This window comes from Tachypleus tridentatus, chromosome 3, assembly GCF_004210375.1.
Source record: "Tachypleus tridentatus isolate NWPU-2018 chromosome 3, ASM421037v1, whole genome shotgun sequence".
NCBI classification, from domain to species: Eukaryota; Metazoa; Arthropoda; class Merostomata; order Xiphosura; family Limulidae; genus Tachypleus; species Tachypleus tridentatus.
In genome coordinates this window covers 74,379,983-74,399,205 of record NC_134827.1, presented here as the reverse complement: position 1 = coordinate 74,399,205, position 19,223 = coordinate 74,379,983, and the positions used below count along the sequence as shown (strand labels likewise).

The 19,223-nt window shown below is 30.7% G+C and overlaps 1 protein-coding gene across 1 annotated transcript in view; it reads right to left on the bottom strand.

The window, feature by feature from the left end:
• Window positions 1–1,586: 1,586 nt before the first annotated feature.
• The window catches only part of LOC143246095 (soluble guanylate cyclase 88E-like), a 56,746-nt gene continuing 39,109 nt past the window's right edge, over window positions 1,587–19,223 (bottom strand). Inside the window, exons 8-11 of the mRNA XM_076492311.1 lie at window positions 8,688–8,844; window positions 5,844–5,953; window positions 4,880–4,969; window positions 1,587–2,948 (exon numbers count right to left, since the gene is read on the bottom strand). Of these exons, the coding sequence (XP_076348426.1) occupies window positions 2,268–2,948; window positions 4,880–4,969; window positions 5,844–5,953; window positions 8,688–8,844 (1,038 nt within the window). The 3' untranslated portion in view covers window positions 1,587–2,267. The remainder of the gene's footprint in view (window positions 2,949–4,879; window positions 4,970–5,843; window positions 5,954–8,687; window positions 8,845–19,223) is intronic.

Below are 19,223 nucleotides of genomic sequence, written 5' to 3'. Positions count from 1 at the left end.
AACTAATCTCACAAGAATGATGTAGCCTAATAATATCTATATGAAAGCTGGATTTTCGTTATCGACTACTTCTAACTTTGGCCAAAGTCTTGTGATATGTGTTCTAAAGCTTATAGTGATTTGGTTAAGTGCCATTGTATCAAGCTATTTAAAAAGAACAAAAAACAACAACATTAATTTCCTACCTTGATTTCAATATTACGACTTGCATGAAAAAGCCACCATAACATAGCAGTTCCATTAGAAGTCACTAGATGGATAACTATAGAAAATACTTTAAAAATCATCAAAATTAAGATAGGTAAATATAAATCTTACTAAGCTGAAAGTTAATGTAATAGCTGTGATTTATATACTATTTATACCTCGGAGTCTCCTGCTATTATATAAAGTAGTTAGAGGTTTACTTAATGTGATTTCTAAAATTAGTGAAGTTTGAGTTCCATAATTTTTACAGAACACCGGCCTCTTTGACAATGTATTTAGTGCAACAATACACTTACATTTCGTTATTGTAAGCACAAATGCTAAGAGCGCTATCTACCCAACGTTCGGCTTTCTGAGTGAAGTCCAAAAACTCCAATAATAAATAATTAAATTTTCAAGTATCCATAAACAGTTGCGTGACCCGAAAGAGAAAAACATAATTTTTTACACTAACGAAAACCCAAACAAATAAATATCTATATAATTTGTACTTTTCATGTTACGATAGAAACAGCATATCAAGAAACAAATAAACATATATACAACTTGTGCTTATTGTGTTACCATAGAAATCAAAAAACGACAGACAAATACATTTTTTTCATGAGACTAGATTAATCAAGGTAATTTAATTACTTACCTACCTCTTTAAAAGATCAGATGAACAGCAATTTATGAGATTTGTGTATTTCAATATTACCAATACTTCATTATTAGCACTATTTCATTTTACAGTTTCTTCATTATTAGTACTATTTCAATATCACCATTACTTCATTGTTAATACTATTTTATTATTACCATTACTTCATTGTTACAATAGTTTAATCAACTAATGACAGAACATTCTGTTGTATTCAGTACAAATGTTTCGAACTGTGTTTCAATCAACACTATTTGGACAACAACGAAACGGTTCATTAATACGTAACACTAATGTTGGCGGCAGTGTAGTTTATATTGTACTTTAAAATAAAACGAGAGATGTTAGAAAATGTTGTATAGCTTGCTTCACTGTTTTCTATCATGTGACATCTACGAGTTACATAGAAATTGTAATCACGTTACTAACACTGCTGCAGTTAATATCACTAATTACTACTAGGGGTCATCTGTGTATTAAACACGTATGTATTAAATTGGCAAACATACCCTTAAAGGAAAACAAGTGAAATTACTCAACAATATTAATGAATTAGTTTTAGAAATATAATAATATCTTATTATAAATTATTTTTTCATATAAAATTAATAAAATGTGTACTTCACTGGCGTATTAAAGAGATGTTTCAATTGCCAACTTATACCACAACTTATACCAGTTATTACAAAGTTAAATTATTTTTATTTTGAATTTGATGAAATTACAACATGTTTCCTACAAATGTTTTTCTTTGGTTTTAACTTCATTTTAAGATCCATTTTGTTTCAAAATCTGTTGTGTTTATTGCAGGTGCGTGAGACATACTTCATGCAAATACGTGGTGTATGCTGTCCTAATACGTCATTACATTTCGCTGTAACAAAAGTTCAAAATCCTAAGATAATACAAGATTCAAAGTTTAGATGAGAGAAAGTGGATTATGAACTTCAACAGAACTCGATCCTCTGAATGAAAAGGTGATTGGGTTACAAGATTACGGGTAACTTCTGTAGCCTATCTTCAAACTTATAGACTTTCTTTTTCTCAGCGATTTCAGGGCTCCTAAAATCCATAATTCATATTCCCTCGTCTTTAAAACACAACCTAGATTATTTAAGAATTTCGTTTTTTGTGGTTAAAGATGTTCAGTGTTAAAAGAGAGCAGAAGGGTTTGCAATGGCGAGAGAACTCTCAAAGAGAAGTCAATACTTAAATAGCTACACAAAAAAAAAGGAGAGAGGGAAAGAGAAAGCATTAGGCTTATGTCAATTGTAGAAGTTCCTGTACCCATTAACATATTATAAACTATTTATCTGTGAGTATTCCCTCCTGTCTTTAAACTGGTGCGATGCTGTCAGCTTCATTTTGCAATTCTCTATATAAATTTATGTATATAAAATACATGTTCTGGTAAAACTTAAAGGATGGAACACGTATTGCTTTTGATAGGTGGCCAATCTGGTTGTGAAATGTTTATACAACAGTTTGGACGGTTTGCTCTATCAGTAAACACAGAAACGTTTCCTTGATGGTGGCTTTGAATACCCCCATCGTGGTACATATGAGAGTACATTGGTGGGAAGGCAATGTAACTAGGAAACCAGTCGTTCATTGTGTGCCAATGCTGCGTACAGTTACAGTGGCGATGTTTCATCCCCCTACCCCCAGTCATGATAGCGGGATATGGTTCAGTATCCCAGGCAAATCGAACATTGTTAAACTTTTGTTGACTGCCTGGGTAGGAATAGAGGTTGTTTGAAACGGACAACGACATCGGCCCTGAAGTAGAGGGTGCTACTTTGGTTCCTCTGCCATATTTCATGGACGAACCTACCATCGTAGTAGGTAACGCCTTCTTACTCTGGACCACAGACGTGTTTACATTATTAGACGTGAATCGAGAGTTCGGAGAAGGAGACAGTCTAGCGACCTCATCAGGAGTAATTGGAGAATACAAGGAGCGATTGTCATCCCGGTTTTGTTTCGCGACTTTAGTTCCAGCAACGAGTGCAGAATGAGACACTTTAGGTTGATCTGTGATTGGACGATTTACGCCTCTTCTTCTGTGCAGCCAATAAGTTTTCATTTCTCCTTTACCCTAGATTAGATATAAATAACACACTTTAAGCCTTAACTAATGGAAAAGAAACAAAAAATGAAACTTTAAACAGTAAGACATCACCTACGCGGAAAGAAATATTCTTTGGTAGATTGTTTAGGCAAATTATTCATGATAAAACTTTGTAGAATGGACGGCAACGCCACAACAGGCAGTTATCGTCCATTTTACAAAGTTTCATCAGAAAGAAATATTGTTTCTCAAGATTTTAAGAAAAATATTCTTGAAATTTTTTATCCAGAGCAAAGTTACCCAATTGATTTGATATAGAATATGAAATAAATAACATATTAATCACATTCTTTGCTCCTGAAATTTCTATTGACACTAGATTTTCTTTCTTTTGTTTGTAATTAAGCACAAAGTTACACAATGAGTTATCAGTTGGTATCGAAATTCGGTTTCTAGCGTTGTAAGTTCGCAGACAACCGCTGTGCCACTGTGGAATCTTTAAGTAAAGATCTTCTCTGTCTAGACCATCTGTCTCTAACAGTTTTCATCTGTGAAATCTCCATGTAAATATTTTATTTGTTTCAGTCTTCTATTTCTGAGTTTTATCCGTGACATCTCCATGTAAATATTTTCTATTTCTGGTTTCCATGTGTAAAATCTCAAGTAAATATTTTTTCCATTTAGAGTTGATTCATGATACAAAACATTATTCATTCATCCAAGAATGTTGATTGAAATGTTTTGAAGCAGTCCGCTATGTTGTTTGTGACTGCAGGATTTAATGAAGATTGGATTTTCTGAGTCCATAAACTACACGTAATCTACATTTCAACATACTTCAAAGAAATACTCAATGAAATCGATGAGTTAGATGTCTTGATATATTTTCCTAAAAGTAATATCACTGTAAATATAACATATGTACAACAACAACAACAAAATTACACACTCGAGATTAGGTCTAGAACTGTAAGACGGACATGATCAGTTACAAAAACTGTACGCATTGTACAATTGTTTTAAATTGTCCTATTACAGAGGTGGTCTTTAGTTTGAATGTTCTTTTGTAACAGTGAAAGCTGAATTGTCCTTTCTTATCGAAAACCGTTTTTTTGAAGAGTCGTTAGAACAACTATAACATGTTAGTTTTGACAACAATGGAAAGTTAACCGATTATTTTGCCGTCACAACAATACTATAGATTTGGAATATTAAATACACTACTTTCATCACAGTATAACCTGAATATATATTGTTTTGATCATAACAGAATGTGAATCTATCTACATATAGTAATACTGTCTGTTTGTCTGTCGCAGAGCGTGGATGGATCTTCCCCAAGTTTCACATGAAGGTTTGTTGGATATATTCAGAGATACATAATATATTACGGTATCACATCTTGTGTTTTGTAGTTTTTATGGATATTTTTGATGTTTTAACAATTACATATAAGAAAAGTAACTTTTCATGTCCTTAAGATAAGCTTACATTAATCATGAATTTACATAAATTCCGTCCAGAGGTTTGGTAACCCAGCTAGTAAAAATATATCACTTTAATCACAACAGATGTTGGATGTTAAATATATTACTTTGATAACAACAGGTGTTGGATGTTAAATATATCACTTTAATCACAACAGATGTTGGATGTTGAATATATTATTTTGATAATAACAGATGTTGGATGTGAAATATATCACTTTAATCACAACAGATGTTGAATATATTACTTTGATAACAACAGGTGTTGGATGTTAAATATATCACTTTAATCACAACAGATGTTGGATGTTGAATATATTACTTTGATAACAACAGATGTTGGATGTTAAATATATCACTTTAATCACAACAGATGTTGGATGTTAAATATATCACTTTAATTACAACAGATGTTAGATGTTAAATATATTACTTTGACAACAACAGATGTTTAATATATTATTTTCTGACCTTCACGGGAATGGTTCCTCTCTCTGAGAACTCCCACTCCATTTCATTCAACCGTTCCTTCGTCTTCTCACTGATATGTATCTTCAGAGCCTGTAATTCAGGTGGAATCACTAAGTTATTCATTCTTCTCAGTTGCTTGGTAACATGCTGGATCATCCAAAGTTTATTATTTTAGGGGCGGTTTGAATGATGAGTATTTTTTTTTTCTGATTTAAATACAATACATTTTTGATTTACTTAAAATATCAAACACAGTTTGCTCTTATCACTGTTTAAGGGAATTACTCGTCCAACTTCGTTCTATGTTTCTTGGTGACCATAAGAAACGAATTAGAAGTGTTCAACGATACTAACGTTTATCAGTTGATTTTAGGGACCATTTCGATCTAGTTTAATTTATTATATAAAACAACAACTTTCAAACTGACTGAAGAGTGTAATTTTTGACAAAAATATTCATTTCATTTTCACAACAATTTATGATACATCTCATATTTTCGCTTGAAATTAAGTAAAAAGCAAAAAAAATGAGTAATCTGTGCTCTACTCACCAAAGGTATCGAAACCCGGATCCTGGAGTTGTAAGTCTGCGGACATACAGCGATGTCACTGGGGGTGTGGCAAAAAAGTTGTATAATGTAATTCACTGTATAGTGTTTCAGAACGTAGAATAGGAATTTAAACTACTGACCACTGGGGGAAACAGTGAATTAGCAGTTGGCTCAAGGGCTTTGTTTAACTCTCTGGTTCAATTAGAGGATTGGCTGTTGTTTATATAACGCGCTCACAATTGAGCATTCAATGGCATCACATCTTGAACGTTGAACCATTACGTGGTACGAAGTGTTAGCCTAGGCAGTTTTCAGCCGCTTCTTAGAAGCTATTTGAATTAACTATACAATCAGTAACTTCGAAAACGACTACAGATAAGAAACTTAAAGACCATCACATCATGTCTATTTACCTCACTGGTACTCTCCATTCGAGATGCTGTGTTAACAGTGTCTCCAAAAAGACAGTATCTGGGCATTTTAAGACCAACAACTCCTGCCACAACCGTGCCGGAATGGATACCTGTAGGATAGGAGAAGATTAGATAAAACACATGATAGTTATTACCTTTAATCTGTTAGAGAAATATCGAACTTGATAATCGCTAGTTCTCTGCCATAGCAGAAATCGGGTATCTTTCCAAAGAGTGAATGTTTGAAAGACGTAAAATAACCCATCACAAACATTGGCTGAGCCCAGATTTTGGGCGTTACTGTCGCACACACAACCGACAAAAGATGGAAAAATATTCGAACAGCAGTAAATTATAATAGCAGTGGTCAACCAATTACTATCAAGTTTAGATAGAAATTGTTGACACAAGTTGAAAACTTTGTATTTAATTCACACAAAATTTATTATTAATTGACTTTTGTTGTTATAAAAAACTTTTAAATAGAGCAATATATAATTTTCGAGAAATTAAACCATAAAACTACGTATTACAATTAAACTAGTGAATATGTAGTGTTTTATTTCGAACATTTAAAGCATAAAAAACATCTAATATAATTAAACAAGTAAAGTTTTAGTTTTTTGTTTAGTTTTCTCTCATAACAGTTACTTATATTAGAGTCCTTCATTACGTAGAAAAGGTTTAATACACACGTCTAAGAATAACAATGTAGTTCATTTGTAGTTTTATTTACTTTTGTAAGAAAACAATACCCCTATAGACATCGCGGGAAAATATTTCTAATTAAAAATAAATCCTGTGATCTGAAAAACAAACGAATTTTTAACCATTGCTTTCAATTAAAGTAAATGGTGTTCGGAAAGTCACTGTACAGTTTTGTAATCATATTTTATTCAGTCTATTTCAAGCCAGCAACTGATAGCGGTGTTTAGAAACAAAATAAGAAGGATCCAGGCCTGTATTGATGACAACGGGGGTCACTTTCAACATTGTTTATAATTGTCACTCATATTTACCTCCTGTATTCTATATTGAAACATGTCTGTTAATAAATATATAAGTGCACAGTGACTTTCCGAACACCCTGTATATTACAATGCGGGGTTTTTGTTTTAAAGAAGTAGGAAGACAAGTGTTATGTCAAGAAACATAAACAAGTTTATCTTACATGTTACACGAGTCTAAACATGACTGTAATTCATCAGATGGAAAAATTCCGATTTTTGTTAAATTTTAAGAGGTTTTTGTAATATGATATACTTCCAGTGATCATAGAAAATTAAGGAATAGTAATTACGTTTTTTGTCACAAGATGCCACTACAATATTTATATAATGCTTAGCTGGAGTGGAATCGGAAACTTTTTTCAGTTTTGTGCCGCGAGATGTCACAACCTGCATTTAAATAATGTTCAGTTTAGTGTGGTCTCGAAAACATTTTTCTGAAAAGTGACATTATAATTGCTAAACGTGGAGCACAGCAATACTTTGAAGATATAGAGAATTATACACGGGCTTTTCTGTACGTTAATATATTGTTATTTACGAGTTTTCGGCCATCTTAGTAAAATAACCTAAAGCTAGCAAACAAAGTATTTTAGCGTATAGAAAATCCGTGTATAATTCTACACATTAATTTACCTACGTTATGAGTCTTAAAATACAGGATTATTAAGAAATACGAGAACACGCTTATGGTTCCATAAACGAGAAAATAATCAATCCCATTCGTTTAAACCAAAGCTATATTGTACTTAACATATATACCCGATATTACTTCAAAACTAAGTACATTTATTTTTAATTTATACTCAAATAAAAATAATTTATTTTCCATTTTAAAATTAACAGCTGTTTTATCGTCATTATTTGTTTATTGTTTAAAAAATATATGATGTTTACAAGATGCAGTATTGAAGTGGGTGAATCTTTAAAGATGATAATTAAACAACCATGAAGTAGTGTTGAAAAGAAATCTGTTTGTGAACATTATATAAATATAGATCATGACATCTTATAGCAAAAAAACAAAGAAAAAACACACACACAAAAAATGAAGTGCTATTTAACTATTCCGGTGATGATTATAATTTCTGCGACTAACTAGATATATTTAAACATTCGGATGATATTCTCTACTGGGAGTTCGAACTGACTAATAATTATAAATGATTAATCTTATTTCATATAAGGCTTACGTGCTTATGTGCTTTGGCCTCATGCATATCATGTGTTTATGTCTTTTTCTCACATCTGTTAATTTCATCTATTTATTAAACCGCTAGGTGTTTAGAAGTGTTCTGGAACTGTTAATTCAATTTTCCATCTCTGGTGATTTGCGTGAATGTTTAGTCGCCTGAAATATGTAAGGTCAGCTTGTTTGTATATGTTGTTCACTAACATTCTTCGTTGCACAAAATAAGAGTTACATGGTAATTTAACATTATGCCTTACACAAGAGTTACCTAAGTAAAAGGTTAAACATTAGTTTGAAGATAGTTTCAAGATTTGATTTATTTTCTTACTTTGTTATCTAATATTTGCTTTGCCTATAGGAACCTGGCAGGGATTCTGTTAGATGGAGTTCTATTAGTAGGGTTCTGTTACGTTAAAAACCAAAATATACTGACACACGTTTTTTTTGTTTTTGTTTTTAAATAAAATAAATGTTAGAAGGTTGATTATGTTCACTAACTCTAAAATTATTCAGTGTAGCATAATATGTCTAGGCAAATAGGCGTATTATCAAATAAAGACTAAAAGTCTTGTTAAACACTATCCTTAACAAGCCCATTAGGAGTCAATATGTTACAAAATGAATTTCTACAAAAATAAATCTTACCGACTCGAATGCGAAGACTTTGACCCGTGGATGGATCTTTCAAATCACCAATGACGTCTACCATATCTAAAGCTATGTCACAGATGTTTTCAGCGTGTTTTTCATCGACATCTGGAGCCCCAGATACTACCATGTATGCGTCACCGATTGTCTCCACCTATGAATAAACATTGTAAACGACATGAAGTTTTAATAATATTCAGTTAATAACATCGGTCTCTAAATAATTATTTTCTTTGGAAATACAAACGCATAAAAGTTTAAAATAATTCATTATTTTACCTATGAATAAAACTGCAAGTCGTTTGTATTGTTTATTAAAATACACATTTATTTCATTATTATTTCAATTTTCCTTTTCAGTTATTCACCACTTCAGCCTGTGAAAAAAAAAAAAGTTTCTAGATAAGTTATTAATTTTCCATTAACAAAGAGATGATAATTATACGTGGAGCCACCTAATTCCATGTAATGGTCTCTAAAGGTCAAGAGCACGCGACGTAATTCATCTCCATGACCCCAGTTTTCAACCAGATCATACTCATGTTTCACTAGTACATTATGCCCAGAAAATATAGGCACAATACACATGATGACCTGGCCTTTTCGTCTATATTGAAAATTAGAATACAAAAGTACTTCCGTCACACCATATGTGCTTGCACTTTTAGCTCTGTTGCGTTATAATGTTACGATCAATCCTACTATTAATTGGTAAAAGAGATGGCTGACGCAAATAGCTCTCGTATAGCAAAATCCAAAAACAAATGAACAAAACTTACCACGGATTTGCTTTGTGATCTACATTTATAAAACTTTGAATGACGAAACTTTGAATTTCATTTTAGAATATTTCCATCCAAACTTGATGAAACTTCGTGAAATATCTGAGAGAGGTGGGGGGAATACAGTCAGAGAATAATATCTAGAGATTTTTAATATAAATGACAGCTATTGCCAGTGTTGTTTTTACTAAGTCTAATAACAGGAAAACAGCATTTCCAGTCTTGTTCTACGCCTCCCCTAGAATGTTTTTATTGATCTTACCTTATAAACCTATGTTTTTGTTGATTTTACGTTGTAAACATGTGATTTTGTTGATCTTACTTTGCAAATCCTGTGTTTCTATTGATATTATCTTGTAAACCTTGTGTTTTAATTGATCTTACATTGTAAAACATGTGTTTTTATTGATCTGACCTCGTAAATCCTGTGTTTCTATTGATCTTACTTGGAAAACCTGTGTTTATATTGATCTCACATTATAAAACTTGTGTTTTTATTTATCTTACCTTGTAAAACCTGTGTTTCTATTGATCTCACATTATAAAACATGTGTTTATATTTATCTTACCTCGTAAATCCTGTGTTTTTAATGATATTACCTTGTAAACCTGTTTCTTTATTGGTCTTACCTTGGAAATTTGTAATTCTATTGATCTTACCTGCAAACCTGTTTTTCTATTGATATCACCTTGTAAACCCTGCATTTCTATTAATCTTATCTTGTAAACCCTGTGTTTCTGTTGATCTCACCTTGCAAAACCTGTGTTTGTATTGATCTTGCCTTGTAAATCCTGTGTTTTTTATATTACCTTGGAAACCTGTGTTTTTGTTGATCTTACAGAGTAAATCCTGTGTTTCTATTAATCATACCTTGTAGATCCTGTGTTTTAATTGATCTTAGCTTGTAAATCCTGTGTTTCTATTGATCTTTTCTTGTAATTCGCTGTGTATTTATTGATCTCACCTTGAAAAACCTGAGTTTTAATTGATCTTACTTCGTAAATCATGGGTTTCTATTGATTTTATCTTGTAAACCTGTGTTTTTATTGGTCTTAACTTAGAAATTTGTAGTTCTATTGATCTTACCTGCAAACTGGTGTTTCTATTGATCTCACCTTGTAATCCCTGTGTTTCTAGTGCTCTTATCATGTAAGCCCTGTGTTTCTGTTGATCTTACGTTGTAACACCTGTTTTTATTGATCTTGCCTTGTAAATCCTGTGTTTTTATTGATCTTACCTTGTAAGCCTTTGTATTTGTTGATCTTATCTTGTAAATCCTGTGTTTTTATTGATCTTACTTTGTAACTCCTGTGTTTCAATTGATATTATCTTGCAAACCTGTGTTTTTATTGATCTTACATTGTAAAACTTGTGTTTTTATTGATCTTACTTTGTAAATCCTATGTTTCTATTGATCATACCTCGTAAATCCTGTGTTTTTTTGATATTATATTGTAAACCTATGTTTTTATTGCTTTTAACTGTAAAATTTGTATTTTTATTGATTTTACCTCGCAAACCTGAGTTTTTATTGATCTTACCTTGTAAATCGTGTGTTTCTATTGATCTTACCTCGTAAATTTTGTGTTTCTATTGATTTTACTTGAAACCTGTATTTTTATTGATCGTACCTTGTAAATCCTGTGTTTTTATTGATCTTACCTCGTAAATCCTGTGTTCCTATTGATTTTACTTCGTAAAAACAGTGTGTTTATTGACCTTACCTCTTAAATCATGTGTTTTAATTGATCGTAACTCGTAAAACCTTTTTTATTGATATTACATTGTAAAACATGTGTTTTTATTGATCTGACCTCGTAAATCCTGTGTTTGTATTGATCATACCTGATAAACCCTGTGTTTTTAATGACACTACCTTGGAAACCTGTGTTTTTATTAGTCTTACCTTGGAAATTTGTATTTCTTATGATTTTACCTTGCAAACCTATGTTTTCATTGATCTTATCTTGTAACTCCTGTGTTTCTATTGATCTTACCTCGTAAATCCTCTGTTTTTATTGATTTTACCTCGTAAAAACTGTTTTTATTCGTCTTACCACGTAAATCCTGTGTTTCTATTAATCTGACTTCGTAAACAATGTGTTTGTGTTGATATTACCTTGTAAACCTGTGTTTTTATTGATCTTACATTGAAAATTTTGTGTTTCTATTGATGTCATCTCGTAAATCCTGTGTTTCTATTGATCTTACCTCGTAATTCTTGTGTCTTTATTGATATTACCTTGTAAACCTGTGTTTTTATTGCTATTAACTTGAAAATTTGTATTGCTATTGATTTTATATGGCAAATTTGTGGTTTTATTGATCTTAACTTGTAAATCTTTTTTTTTATTGACTTTACCACGTAAAAACTGTTTTTATTGGTCTTACTACGTAAATCCTGTGTTTCTATTGATATGACTTTTTAAACCCTGTGTTTGTGTTGATATTACCTTGTATCCCAGTGTTTTTATTGCTCTTACCTCGTAAATCCTGTGTTTTTATTGATATTATTTTGTAAACCTGTGTTTTTATTGCTCTTACCTTGTCAATCCTGTGTTTATATTGATGTTATTTCGTAAATCCTGTGTTTTTATTGATATTACCTTGTAAACCTGTGTTTTTATTGGTCTTACCTTGGAAATTTGTATTTCTAATGATTTTACCTTGCAAAATTGTGTTTTTATTGATCTTACCTCGTAAATCCTATGTTTTTATTGATATTACTTTGTAAACCTGTGTTTTTATTGGTCTTAACTTTAAAATTTGTATTTTTATTGATTTTACATGTCAAACCTGTGATTTTATTGATCTTACCTCGTAAATCCTTTGTTTCTATTGATTTTACCTCGTAAAAACTGTTTTTTATTGGTCTTACCACGTAAATCCTGTGTTTCTATTGATCTGACTTCGTAAACCCTGTGTTTGTTTTGATATTACCTTGCAAACCTGTGTTTTTATTGATCTCAACTTGTAAATTTTGTGTTTCTGTTGATCTCACCTCGTAAATCCTGTGTTTTTATTTCTCTTACCTTGTAAATTGTATTTCTATTGATTTTACCTCGCAAACCTGAGTTTTTATTGATATTACTTTGTAAATCGTGTGTTTCTATTGATCTTACCTCGTAAATCTTGTGTCTCTATTGATTTTACCTTGCAAACCTGTATTTTTATTGATCGTACCTTGTAAATCCTGTGTTTCTATTGATCTTACATCGTAAATCCTGTGTTTTTACTGATATTATCTTGTAAACCTGTGTTTTTATTGATCTTACCTTAGAAATTTGTAGTTCTATTGATGTTACCTGCAAACAGGTGATTCTATTGATCTCACCTTGTAATACTTGTGTTTATATTGATGTTATTTCGTAAATCCTGTGTTTTTATTGATATTACCTTGTAAACCTGTGTTTTTATTGGTCTTAACTTTAAAATTTGTATTTTTATTGATTTTACATGTCTAACCTGTGATTTTATTGATCTTACTTGTAAATTCTGTGTCTTTATTGATCTTACCTCGTAAATCCTTTGTTTCTATTGATTTTACCTCGTAAAAACTGTTTTTTATTGGTCTTACCACGTAAATCCTGTGTTTCTATTGATCTGATTTCGTAAACCCTGTGTTTGTTTTGATATTACCTTGCAAACCTGTGCTTTTATTGATCTTACCTTGTAAATTTTGTAATCTGTTGATCTCACCTTGTAAATCCTGTGTTTTTATTGATCTTACCTCGTAAATCCTGTGCTTTTATTGATATTACCTTGTAAACCTGTGTTTTTATTTCTCTTATCTTGTAAATTTGTTTTTCTATTTATTTTATCTCGCAAACCTGAGTTTTTATTGATATTACCTTGTAAATCGTGTGTTTCTATTGATCTTACCTCGTAAATCTTGTGTCTCTATTGATTTTACCTTGCAAACCTGTATTTTTATTGACCGTACCTTGTAAATCCTGTGTTTCTATTGAACTTACCTCTTAAATCATGTGTTTCAATTGATCGTAACTCGTAAACCCTGTGTTTTTATTGATATTATCCTGGAAACATGTGTTTTCATTGTTTTTACTTTGGAAATTTGTATTTCTATTGATTTTACCTTGGTAACCTGTGTTGTTTTTTTTTACCTTGTAAATTCTGTTTTTGTATTCATCTTACCTCGTAAATCCTCTGTTTTTATTGATTTTACGTCGTAAAAACTTTTTTTATTCGTCTTATCACGTAAATCCTGTGTTTCTATTAATCTGATTTCGTAAACTCTGTGTTTGTGTTGATATTACATTGTAAACCTGTGTTTTTATTGCTTTTACGTTTGAAATTTTTATTTCTATTGATTTTACATTGGAAACCTATGTTTTTATTGATTTTACCTTGTAAATCATGTGTTTCTATTGATCTCACCTTGTAATCCCTGTGTTTCTAGTGCTCTTATTTTGTGGGCCCTGTGTTTCTGTTGATCTTACGTTGTAACACCTGTGTTTATATTGATATTACCTTGTAAACTCTTGTTTTTTGTTGATCCTTCCTTGTAAATCCTGTGTTTTTATTGATCTTACCTTGTAAATGCTGTGTTTCTATTGATATTATGTTGTAAACCTTGTGTTTTTATTGATCTTACATTGTAAAACCTCTGTTTTTATTAATCTGACATCGTAAATCCTGTGTTTGTATTGATCATACCTGGTAAACACTGTGTTTTTAATGATATTACTTTGAAAACCTGTGTTTTTATTGGTCTTACCTTGGAAATTTGTATTTCTTATGATTTTACCTTGCAAACCTGTGTTTTCATTGATGTTACCTTGTAAATCCTGTGTTTCTATTGATCTTACCTTGTAATTCCTATGTTTTTTTATATTACCTTGTAAACCTGTGTTTTTATTGCTCTTAACTTGAAAATTTGTATTTCTATTGATTTTATATGGCAAAGCTGTGGTTTTATTGATCTTACCACGTAAATCCTTTGTTTTTATTGATTTTACCTCGTAAATTCTGTGTTTTTATTGATATTACCCTGAAACATGTGTTTTTATTGGTCTTACATTGTAAATTTCTATTTCTATTGTTCTGACCTCGTAAATCATGTGTTGGTATTGATATAACCTCGTAAACCCTGTGTTGTTATTGATATTACCTTGTAAACCTGTGTTTTCATTGCTTTTACTTTGGAAATTTGTATTTCTATTGATTTTACGTTGGTAATCTGTGTTTTTTTATTCTTACCTTGTAAATTCTGTTTTTGTATTCATCTTACCTCGTAAATCCTGTGTTTTTACTGATTTTTCCTCGTAAAAACTGTGTTTTTATTGATCTTACCTCGAAAATCCTGTTTTTCAATTGATCTTATTTCGTAAACACTGTGTTTGTATTGATATTATTTTGTAAAACAAGGGTTTTTATTGGTCTTTCCTTGGAAATTTGTATTTCTAATGATTTTACCTTGCAAAACTCTGTTTTTATCGATCTTACCTCGTAAATCCTGTGTTTTTATTGAAATTACCTTGTAAACCTGTGTTTTTATTGGTCTTAACTTTAAAATTTGTATTTTTATTGATTTTACATGGCAAACCTGTGGATTTATTGATCTTACTTGTAATTTCTGTGTCTTTATTAATCTTACCTCGTAAATCCTTTGTTTCTATTGATTTTACCTCGTAAAATATGTTTTTATTGGTCTTACCACGTAAATCCTGTGTTTCTATTGATCTGACTTCGTAAACCCTGTGTTTCTGTTGATCTCACCTCGTAAATCCTGTGTTTTAATTGATCTTACCTCGTAAATCCTATGTTTTTATTGATATTTCCTTGTAAACCTGTGTTTTTATTGCTCTTAACTTGAAAATTTATATTTCTATTGATTTTACCTCGCAAACCTGAGTTTTTATTCATATCACCTTGTAAATCGTGTGTTTCTATTGATCTTACATCGTAAATCTTGTGTTTCTTTTCGATTTTTCCTTGCAAACCTGTATTTTTATTGTTTGTACCTTGTAAATCCTGTGTTTCTATTGATCTTACCTCGTAAATCCTGTGTTTTTATTGAAATTACCTTGTAAAGCTATGTTTTTATTGGTCTTAACTTTAAAATTTGTATTTTTATTGATTTTACATGATAAACCTGTGGATTTATTGATCTTACTTGTAAATTCTATGTCTTTATTAATCTTACCTCGTAAATCCTTTGTTTCTATTGATTTTACCTCGTTAATATTGTGTTTTTATTGATCTCACATTTTAAAACGTGTTTTTCTATTGATTTTACCTCGTAAATCCTATGTTTCTATTGATGTTACCTCGTAAACCCTGTGTTTCTATTGAAATTACCTTGTAAACCTGTGTTTTTATTGCTCTTATTTTGGAAATTTATATATTGCTATTGATTTTACCTTGCAAACCTGTGTTTTTATTGATCTTACCTTGTAAATCCTGTGTTTCTATTGAATTTACATCGTGAATATTGTGTTTCTATCGATGTTACCTCGTAAACCCTGTGTTTTTTATTCTTAAATTGTAAAATCTGTTTCGGTATTCATCTTACCTCGTAAATCCTATGTTTTTATTGATTTTACTTCGAAAAACTGTTTTTTATTGGTCTTACCAGGTAAATTCTGTGTTTCTATTAATCTGACTTCGTAAACTCTGTGTTTTTATTTATTCCTCGTAAATCCTTTGTTTTTATTGATTTTACTTCGTAAAAACTGTTTTTTATTGGTCTTACCACGTAAATCCTGTGTTTCTATTGATCTGACTTCGTAAACCCTGTGTTTGTGTTGATATTACCTTGTAAACATGTGTTTTTATTGGTCTTACTTTGGAAATTTGTATGTCTATTGATTTTACCTTGTAAACCTGTGTTTTATTGATCTTACCTTGTAAATGTTGTGTTTCCATTGATCTTACGTCGTAAATCCTGTGTTTTTATTGATATTACCTTGAAAACATGTGTTTTTATTGGTCTGACATTGGAAATTTGTATTTCTATTGTTCTTACCTCGTAAATCATATGTTTGTGATGATCACACCTCGTAAACCATGTGTTTTTATTGATATTACCTTGGAAACCTGTGTTTTTATTGATCTTACCTTGTAAATGCTGTGTTTCTATTGATGTTATTTCGTAAATCCTGTGTTTTTATTCATATTACCTTGTAAACATGTGTTTTTATTGGTCTTACCTTAGAAATTTGTAGTTCTATTGATGTTACCTATAAACCGGCGTTCCTATGGATCTCAACTTGTAATCCGTGTGTTTCTAATGCTCTTAATTTGTGAGCCCTATGTTTCTGTTGATATTACGTTATAACACCTGTGTTTTCATTGATCTTACCTTGTAAACCCTTGTTTTTGTTGATCTTACATTGTAAAACCTGTGTTTTTATTGATCTGACCTCGTAAATCCTGTGTTTCTGTGGATGTTACCTCATAAACCCTGTGTTTTTATTCATATTAACTTGTGAACCTGAGTTATTTTGCTTTTACATTTAAAATTTGTAATTTTATTGATTTTACCTGGGAAACATATGTTTTTCTTATTCTTAAATTGTAAATTTTGTTTTTGTATTCATCTTACCTCGTAAATCCTCTGTTTCTATTAATCTGACTTAGTAAACTTTGTGTTTTTATTGATATTACCTTGTAAACCTGTGTTTTTATTGATCTTACCTTGTAAATCCCGTGTTTCTATTGATATTACATCGTAAATCCCGTGTTTCTATTGATTTTACCTCTAAATATTGTGTTTTTATTGATCTCACATTTTAAAACGTGTTTTTCTATTGATCTTACCTCGTAAATCCTGAGTTTCTATTGATGTTACCTCGTAAATACTGTGCTTCTATTGAAATTACCTTGTAAACCTGTGTTTTTATTGCTGTTATTTTGGAAAATTACATTGCTATTGATTTTACCTAGCAAACCTGTGTTTTTATTGATCTTACCTTGTAAATGCTGTGTTTCTATTGATGTTACCTCGTAAATCCTGTGTTTTTACTGATATTATCTTGTAAACCTGTGTTTTTATTGATCTTACCTTAGAAATTTGTAGTTCTATTGATGTTACCTGCAAACCGGTGATTCTATTGATCTTACCTTGTAATACCTGTGTTTATATTGATTTATTTCGTAAATCCTGTGTTTTTATTGATATTACCTAGTAAACCTGTGTTTTTATTGGTCTTACCTTGGAAATTTGTATTTCTAATGATTTTACCTTGCAAAATTGTGTTTTTATTGATCTTACCTCGTAAATCCTATGTTTTTTATTGATATTACCTTGTAAACCTGTGTTTTTATTGGTCTTAACTTTAAAATTTGTATTTTTATTGATTTTACATGTCAAACCTGTGTTTTTATTGATCTTACCTTAGAAATTTGTAGTTCTATTGATGTTACCTGCAAACCGGTGATTCTATTGATCTTACCTTGTAATACCTGTGTTTATATTGATTTATTTCGTAAATCCTGTGTTTTTATTGATTTTACCTTGTAAACCTGTGTTTTTATTGATCTTACCTTGTAAATGTTGTGTTTCTATTGATCTCACTTCGTAAATCCTGTGTTTCCATTGATCTTACGTCGTAAATCCTGTGTTTTTATTGATATTACCTTGGAAACATGTGTTTTTATTGGTCTGACATTGGAAATTTGTATTTCTATTGTTCTTACCTCGTAAATCATATGTTTGTGATGATCACACCTCGTAAACCATGTGTTTTTATTGATATTACCTTGGAAACCTGTGTTTTTATTGATCTTACCTTGTAAATGCTGTGTTTCTATTGATGTTATTTCGTAAATCCTGTGTTTTTATTCATATTACCTTGTAAACATGTGTTTTTATTGGTCTTACCTTAGAAATTTGTAGTTCTATTGATGTTACCTATAAACCGGCGTTCCTATTGATCTCAACTTGTAATCCGTGTGTTTCTAATGCTCTTAATTTGTGAGCCCTATGTTTCTGTTGATATTACGTTATAACACCTGTGTTTTCATTGATCTTACCTTGTAAACCCTTGTTTTTGTTGATCTTACCTTGTAAATCCTGTGTTTTTATTGATCTTACCTTGTAAATGCTGTGTTTCTATTGAGATTATCTTATAAACCTTGTGTTTTTATTGATCTTACATTGTAAAACCTGTGTTTTTATTGATCTGACCTCGTAAATCCTGTGTTTCTGTGGATGTTACCTCGTAAACCCTGTGTTTTTATTCATATTAACTTGTAAACCTGAGTTATTTTGCTTTTACATTTAAAATTTGTAATTTTATTGATTTTACCTTGGAAACATGTGTTTTTCTTATTCTTAAATTGTAAATTCTGTTTTTGTATTCATCTTACCTCGTAAATCCTTTGTTTTTGTTGATTTTACTTCGTAAAAACTGTTTTTTATTGGTGTTAACATGTAAATCCTCTGTTTCTATTAATCTGACTTAGTAAACTTTGTGTTTTTTATTGATATTACCTTGTAAACCTGTGTTTTTATTGATCTTACCTTGTAAATCCCGTGTTTCTATTGATATTACATCGTAAATCCCGTGTTTCTATTGATTTTACCTCGTAAATATTGTGTTTTTATTGATCTCACATTGTAAACCTGTGTTTTTATTGCTGTTATTTTGGAAAATTACATTGCTATTGATTTTACCTAGCAAACCTGTGTTTTTATTGATCTTACCTCGTAAATCCTATGTTTTTTATTGATATTACCTTGTAAACCTGTGTTTTTATTGGTCTTAACTTTAAAATTTGTATTTT